We start from the raw sequence: 8,690 nt of genomic DNA, 5'->3' as shown, positions 1-8,690 counted from the left end.
GCCCCCAGCCCCGCTGGCCCGCCCCGGGGGCGGGGCGCAGGCAAGGCCCACCGCCCTCCCATAGGTGCGGGGCGTCCTGAGCGTGCGGGGAGCGGGACTGAGACTGGAACGACCGAGAGCAGGTGTGCGCGACAGTGGGTGGCCGCCGCCGTCATGTCAGCACCGAGGATTAGAGTCCATTGCGGAGATAAGACGAGCCACGTACAATGTATTTTTCCTGTAAATAAAAGTGAAGCCTCCTGCCTAGACCCCCTGTTTAATAGCTGTGGACCTAAGCAACGTTCTTAATTGCTCTGTCCCTCCCTCAGTCTCCTCGCCAATAAAATGGGAATACTAACGGTCTATCATCCTAGGGTGTGGAAGGGATTCTCAAAGATAATACTCAAGTACTTAGTGTGTAGCTAGTGGTAGGAGCTCCATAAATGCCAATCGAGCAAGAGTCATATTGTTATTTTTGCCACTACTTCTGTGACAATTCACTGGGCCTCTTAAGAGATTGTTGAGTTCCAGGCCTCTTATATTTTGGGGGTGGGGGATATTTAAATATCTATTTTGGACCATATTTAACCATTAAAAATTGACAAAAGAGTGATGCAATAATTGTAGGATGCTAAAAATATAGTTTACACTTCACAAATTAATACTTTTAAAACAAAAATATCACAGAAAATGATTACAAGATTGCTACAAAATATGATGAGTACGTATGGCACAACGAGTCCAAAAGAGACAAAAGTTCAATGACATAAAACCTATGACACTACCCTTGACCCTCTGTGACTGTATATAAGCCCCACTTGACAAGACTAGTAAAGGGCCACAGTCCACATTTCAGCCCCACCAAATGGCACCACCCATTCCTACCAACAAAGCCTGGCATTTTCTCTCTACGTATTAGTTGTGCCCGTAATTCAGGGTTTTCAAGAGCAGTGCTATTAGTTCTGTGCGGATATTGGGTGGGTGGAGGGGCTGTCCCGGGCATTGTAGGATGTTTACAGCATCTCTGGTCTATACTTCCTAGATGCCAGTAGCAGCACCACACCCCTGCTGTCATGACAATCAAAAACATCACCAGATATTTCCAAAGGTCCCCTGGGTGGGCAGAATTGCCCCTGGTTGAGAACCACTACCCTAACACTGTGGTAACTTTCCTGAGAGCAGGATCCCTTATTATACATCTTTGGGTCACCCTCCACCCATACACAGTGCCTTGTATACAGCAGACACACAGTGGTTCGCTCAAGCAACGTGTGCCAGAGAAGGCACGCAGAAAGACGTTGGTAGAGAACAGGAGGCATCCTGCAACACATTTTATTATCAGAAGCTTCATTCCCAGGAATAGAATTGCTGGGAATCTGGATGATTAGGTAACCAAGGCATGAGAGTTTCAGTCATTCACCCAGGAGAGTAGGGATTCGAACCCAGGTCTTCAACAGTGAGCACACCTCCATTGATCATGGCAAGGGCCTGTTGGGAATGTCGTTCCCCATAGAATTTTTCCAAAAATAATTGCTTAACCCCTAAAACATCAAAAGTTGACCTGGGTCCATCATTGGGGGCAGAAATATGACACAAATGTATTACACATGTCCTGCTTTCTCAAAGCGTGCTTCATGTTACAATAAGAATAACTAACGTTATTGGTCGCTTATTAATGTGCCAAGCACTTTATAAGCCTTTCGTATGTATTTTGTTATTCATTACCAGAAAAACATGTGCTGTTTTAAGGTCATTGGGATGAAGAAGAGCTGTTGCGTTTCAAAGGCCTGAACTCCAGCCAGAGGCCTGACCTCCAGTTTTCTCAGGAGACAAACAGTTGGAATACTCACCCCTGCCTGCCACAGAGGGTTACTGAGCATCCAGGGTGACTAAGCCTATGGCAAAGGCTTTTTGTAGGTGTGGCGCTCTGCCCAGGCTTCGGAGAGTTCCTTTATGTTCATTGTGGAGACATCACAGACGTGAACCCCAGTTCTAGGGCGGGATCTGACATTTACATTCCCACATCCCTCTGCCCTCTCCCCACTCACTGTTCTCTGGGTGAGGTTCCTAGAACTCCGTTGGTTAGCAGCACCCCGTCCTAAACCCACCTCTAGACTTCTGTGACCAAATAAGGAATCTTACTGTGACCCTTCGGCCCAATTTTGCTCCCTAAAGCAATTGACAGTGACTGTTGCCAGTCTCACAGGACATTAAGTTGACATTTAGCAATAGACTAAAAGTCATTTTCAAAGCCACTGTATAAGATAAAAATTAGGGAATATTTCATTCCTAGTGCCTACAGATTAAAAGAAAAAGAAAGATCTTCACTATTAGAAGGTTAAAGACCCCAGCAGGCTGATTATTATTTGCTAACACGTTAGAGAGACACTTTCCTTTCCCATTTGGTGATGGGACAGACAAGGAGCAGAAGAGAAGAATGTAAGTGTGGGGTCCAGGCTGCCCCAGCAGCCACAAATGGACTCATGATGCAATTTTACCCACGGCAGAGTCACCCAGTGATAAACCCAGGAATCATAATGCCTTGTTTACACATTTCAATTGAAAGCTTTGAGCACAGAGGTCACCTCATGGTATTAATAACAGTTCTGGGGATTCTGACAACAGTGACATTTTTGAGAAATGCCCAGGTATGCATCAAAGAGAGCGACATTTGATACCATGCCTTGTTGGCAATATTCAAGTGCTAATCATTCCAGTTTTTTCCTCCCACCGTATGCGTTTTTGAGAATGGCTAGCATCTCTTCATAGTCAGATCTACCGGGGTTTGCCTGCTAATGACTTCCTCATCCTTAAGAGGGCCACACCAGAGTTATTTAAATACTTGAAACGAGGAACAATTAAGCCCTCAGCTGAAACATTAGTCTAGTGGGAGATATAGGGTTACGTCCTTCAGTAACACACTCCTCTGCGCTGTCAGGTGAAGACTGTGTCTGTAGAGACTTCTGGATACGATTGTAGTAAACACGGGCTGTGGAGACAGGCACTGCGAAAGGACCACGGGATGAACTTGGGACCTTGAAATGGTGTGTTCAGAAGAGCCGACCTTGGAGCAGGGTATTACTGAGTATCTGGAAGATGTCAACAGCCCCCACTGCAGCTCAGAACCCTGGGGGATGACCTGCACCCACTAGAATGCCTGGATGGTTCAAAAAGGCATGGTATGGGCTGGCATCTCTACTCAGCCTCTCCTCCTTCATCCTGATCATCACTGCCCTGGCAGTGCCTCACTGGCTGAGTGGGAAAATCCTTTGTCAGACTGGAGTGGACCTGGTCAACGCCACCGACCCAGAGCTGGTCAAATTCATTGGGGACATTTACTACGGTCTCTTCCAAGGGTGTAAGGTGCGGCAGTGCGGGCTAGGGGGCCGCCGGTCCCAGTTCACAAGTGAGTATATTTGGGGCACGAAAGCTGCTTTAGAACACCTTTTTTTTTTTTTTAATTTGGAAGGGTGGTTATGTCTGAATGTGGAATTCGACTGCTGCCTCTCTCTAAGGCGTAATGACAAAGTCGACAGTAATCCATGGGTTCTCGTTCAGAACCAAGAAGACATCTTTTTTTTTTTTTCTGTAGAGGCTCATAGAAACGTTAGCAATAGAGATCTGTGCATTTTTATTTAATAGTTCACCTCTATTAATAATGACTATTGAAATACTGAGTGCTTACACATGTTAGACATTCTGCTAAGTGCTTCACATGGCTTGTCTCTTAAGCCTTAGAACAAATTTATAAAGAAAAAATTAATAACAATCCCATTTTGCAGAGGACTATGCTGAGACTTGCAGAGGTTGCATAACTTGCCTGAGGTCACCCAGCCAGGAAACAGCAGAGCCAGACTTTAGACCCCTGCTCCGTGACTCAGATGTTCTGAGCCAGCCCAGCTCTCGGGTGTAGACTGCCTGCACAAATGAAGCTTCAGGGAGCATGGCAACTGCTTTCACGTCTGTTTATATAAAAGCTTCATAGTCTGAGAAAAAGCAAAAGGCCTCGGCAATCAGACTGCCCTGGTTCAAAGCCCAATCGGATGGTTGCTGGCAGGGAGATCTGTTGCAAGGCACTGGGCTGCCCACAGTGAACGTGAGCAGGCACAAATGTCGGTCGGCATCCAGTATCGCCTCAGAGCTGCTTTAGATGTAAACACAGCAGGACTCAAGCCTGGCTTATGCAGGGTCTTACCAAAACAGAGACAGCAGTATTCTGTAAGCCTTTAGAATTAAACAGTTCACTGGTGAGAACAGTATCCTACAAAATCATAATTAATCAACATCATATTAATATATTGATTAATTATGATTAGGGGATAAAGAATTTTATTCATTATTTGATTTCTATATTTCAGAATTGTAGTTTTAAGGAACCTGGCCAGGGTAAGTATCTTATTAAATTTATGAAGACAGGAAGCTGGACCATTGACAATTATGGCTAATACAAATTGGCATCATTTTATGTACATGAAGGAAATTCACATTTGTTTCGTATACTCAAGAAGAAAAGTCTCTTGGAATAGTTATATTTACCCAATTAACTTGGAATGGGAATATTAGGAATATTGGGGAAAACACAACATAAAAACACAACATAAAAAGCTGAAAAGACACACAGAAACAAAGAAATCACAATAAAGGACAGGTTAAAAGGAGACCATGACAAATATATGCAGAACTCGGTTCTGAACTGGGTCTGTTTGCTATGACGGATGTTACCGGGGCAAGGGGTGTAAGGATTCAGCAGTCATGTTCCACTGTTAACTTGATGATTAGATGGTCGTACTGTGGTTACCTAAGGCAATGTCTTTTTTGAGGAAATAGACCCTAAAGTATCCAGGGATGAAGAGAAAATTAACTCTCAAATGGTTCAAGAAGAAAAGAAAATTTCTTTGTACCATTCTTGAGATCTTTCTAAAGTTGGAGATTATTTTAAACCACACACACACAGATCTAAAGGAAAATGGCACAATTTTTTAAATAGCCATAGATAATTAAAATTAATGAAACTCATGAAGGAAATTCCAAAGCTTTAACAAGGGAATGACAGATTCAATAGCAGCAATATTCCAAAGACTTTAATAAAAAAAAAGATAGTGCTTAGGGAATATAATAAAAACAGCCCATGGTAATTACCTAGCATGATATAGCATGTTACCATGATAACCACCTTTTTACATACTTGACAATTTATTTATGTTACGTGCATTATTTATTATCTGTCTCTTCCCCCTTAGTATATAGCAGCATGAGGACAGGGATCTTGTTTTGTTCAGTGATGGTCCCAAGCCCCTAAAACAGTGTCTGGCACATAGTAGGTGCTCCAAAATTCTGACTGGATGGATAGCGATAAAGTTCTTTTAAACTCAAACGTGACCTATGCCATACTAATCCTCAGCAACCCAGATATGAGAAGACTGAGGCTCAGAGAGATTAAGCAACTTGCTCAAGGTCATAGAGCCATGAGTGCCACAGCCAGGTCCCAGTCCAGGTCAGCCCGACTCCAAAATTCCCACCTGGCACCACGTGTTGCTCCTCTGAAATCTGTGACTGGCAGCTTTCCCAAGGCAGCGTGTCTGTCACCTAGTAGCTCTTACTGTTCTCCTGGAGTTTAGCAAAAGGAGATGGGGAGGAGGTAGACAAATGTGGACTCGAGGGCAGGAGGGCCCAGGGCAGACAGCTCCTGCCGGAACGGCGAGCGGTCACTCAGTCGGGAGGTTGTATTAACTCCCCAGGACTTTTGCAACAGAGAACCGCCAACTGGGTAAACAACAGAAACCTATTCCCCCACAGTTCTGGCGGTTAGAAATCCGAAACCAGGTTGTTGGCGTGGCCAGGCGCCCTCTGAAACCTACGGGGCGCGGGGGGAGCCTACCTTGCCTCTTCCAGCTGTTGGTGTCCCCAGACTTCCCTTGTTTTGTGGCAGCGTAACTCCAATCTTCAAATGGCATCCTCCCTACGTCTCTTCACGTGGTCTGTAGGTGTCTGTCTCTGCGTCCAAATATCCTTTCTTTCCTAAGGATACCCGTCACATTGGATGAGGGCCCACCCCAATGACTTCATTTTAACTTGATTACCTCTGTAAAAAGACCCTATATCTAAATAAAGTGTGAGGTACTGGGGTTAGGATCTCAACGTATCGGTACAGAATTCAGCCCACGACAGCGCGAGGTAGCAGATGGTGGGCCTAGTATAATTGAGGAAGTCACCAAGCACAAGCCCTGGCACTGGAGAAGCTGCGGAAGCGGGGACTAACTTTGCAGTAGGAGGAGGCCAAAGGGTGGCCTCACAGGAATGGAAACTGCCTCTAGCAGAAGCCATAGGGAGACGGGCACTTGGGGAGTGCCCACTGGAAAAACCCATCGATGTCCCCTTCCCTCTTTCCTCTCAGAGGCATGCCATGGGGGACAGCCCCTGGGACCATCTGACATGGTCTGCTCTCTGAAGCATCAGAACTATGTGGGACTCATCAAGGATGTTTTAACATTATTCCTGAGAAGAACAGAACCCAAGAAAGTTTTATTGCTGGCTGCCCTGGGGGTGCCTCAGAGGCAGGTATGCAAACATCCGTTCCAGGTGCTTTGGATGGGATTCTTTTTGAAAACCTCCAGGAGCTGGGCTTGTTTCCTCCTGTGTTTGGCTGGTTGTACAATACTGCAGTTCGGGGACACTGTGTCTACGATAATGTCCTCTAGAGCCAGAGTGAGTGTCCCGACATTTAGATTCACAGCTCCTAGTGCCTGTACAACTTAACTGTGAGAGACAGCTACGGGATGTGTCACAGCTCTTTTACCTCTAAGTTGGAATCAGGATTCACCTGCTTCTGTCACTTACTGTTGATCTGGAGGAAAAAAATCCCAGCTCCCAGGGCCCCCATGCAGATCTGAGGAGGTGAGGATGTGAAAATGCTTTGAAAACTGGGGAGTCAGGGAGGTTTGATTGGGTCCCACTGACAAACTGCCTCTATTCTCACCTACATGGCGGTCTCCCATAGAATCACCCCAGAAAGTCAATGTCCAAACCAATCACAGAGGAAAACAAAGATCCATGCAGTTGATCCTTGAACAAAACAGGTTAGAGGTGCCAACTCTCCACTAAGTCAAAAATTTGCATATGACTTTTGACTCCTCAAAAACTTGATTACCAAAGCCTACTGTTGACCTGTAACCTTACCAATAACATAAACAGTTGATTAACACAGATTTTGTATATGTATCATACACTGTAGTCTTATAATAAAGTAAGCTAGAGAAGAGAAAACGTTATTAAGGAAATCACAAGAAAGAGAAAATACATTTACAGTACTCTACTGTATTGATTAATACTATAAGTGTTGTCTATTTACAAGGGTCAACTGTACATGACAACCAGTTAAGATCCTTTTTATACCAGATCTTCTGAAATAAAGCTGAATCAACCTAGTGGTTTGGGTGGCTGGGGAAAGAAAGAAACGAACATTAATTTAGCAGTGTCCACACATTCAACTGTGTTGTTGAGTATTTATGGGCCCAGCATCCTTAGGAAAACCAGAACGAGTGAAACGGATGAGTGCCTGCCCTCCAGAAGCTTACCATCTGGGAAAGCAGCACGGTAACTGAGTACCAGACACATGACACATCGGTGTCTCAGGCCACCCCCTCATGGTTCATCTCCTTTAACACTTACTACCCTAAAGGAAAAATTTTATTGTGCTTATTTTACTGAGGAAGAAATTGGGGATCAGAGAAATCAATCAATGAAATAATTCCTTTAAAAGCACCTGATATAATTAATGCCTGATGCATAGTAAGTGCCTGGCAGTTTTTAGTTCTCTGGTTCCTTCCCACCTCCCACCCCACAAGCTTTCTGTCACCAGCCAGGGCCCAGATCTGACTGCCAGGCTCATGCTTTTCTTACTTTGCTGGGACAAAAAGGAATGCTGGATTTCTCTGGGGTTGAGAGCAAACAAATGATCTAAAATTAGATAATATCTGATGGAACGATCACTTCTGGCATTCGTGTAAGGTAGCTCTAATTTGTACAAAATAAGGATAGTTATTTAAATTTAAAATAACACCTCTAGATTTCCAGCTATCCTAGGATTGAAATTTTAAACCTTTGCTTTTCCAAGTTACCTGATTTCGGGGGCCTTGAATAGGTCTATAGGCCGTGTAGCGAACTGGTGAAGCCAGCACATCCTGACGATGTGACCTTGGCTAACCTATTCAACTTCCCATTTCCTCACTTGTAAGAATGAGAAAGGGTTTCTGCCAGCAGTAACAGAAAGAATGTGTATAAGTGCCTGGCACATAGTCTGCACTTAATATGTGCAGCTATTGTCATTTATTGTCACAAGTCATATGCATTTATGGCCGTGGATTCCAAGTTGGAAACTTATGTTTAATCCTTAAGTCAGAGACATCTAAAACTTTTGGAAACGAGGTACCAATGTGAAAGGCAAGCAACAGCTTTCCTGGGGCTGCACTGTGTGACAGAAAGCAAACGTGAAATCACCCCTCAAAAAATCATTACCAGAAGGTACTGATACATTAAAACTCCCAAGGAAAGTTTTGAATTTCCAAATAATGACATATTAAAAATATTAAGATCTCAATTAACTGGGAGATCTGAAGTGTCGGGTATGGCCTGTGAATCTGGGGGCTGAATGAGATTCAGCCTTTGCCATCATCAATACACTTCTTACTACAGAAGCAGAAGATTGGGCACTC

At 44.3% G+C, this 8,690-nt stretch overlaps 1 protein-coding gene across 1 annotated transcript in view; it reads left to right on the top strand.

Annotated features, from left to right (window-relative positions):
* Positions 1-3,032: 3,032 nt before the first annotated feature.
* CLRN2 (clarin 2) overlaps positions 3,033-8,690 on the top strand; it is a 10,874-nt gene continuing 5,216 nt past the window's right edge. Inside the window, exon 1 of the mRNA XM_006918977.1 lies at positions 3,033-3,385. Coding sequence (XP_006919039.1) covers positions 3,133-3,385 — 253 coding nt within the window. The 5' untranslated portion in view covers positions 3,033-3,132. The remainder of the gene's footprint in view (positions 3,386-8,690) is intronic.

The sequence above is a fragment of the Pteropus alecto genome, unplaced genomic scaffold, assembly GCF_000325575.1.
Source record: "Pteropus alecto unplaced genomic scaffold, ASM32557v1 scaffold5, whole genome shotgun sequence".
NCBI lineage: Eukaryota > Metazoa > Chordata > Mammalia > Chiroptera > Pteropodidae > Pteropus > Pteropus alecto.
Note: the sequence above shows the minus strand (reverse complement) of the source record. Positions and strands in the feature narration are given on the sequence as shown.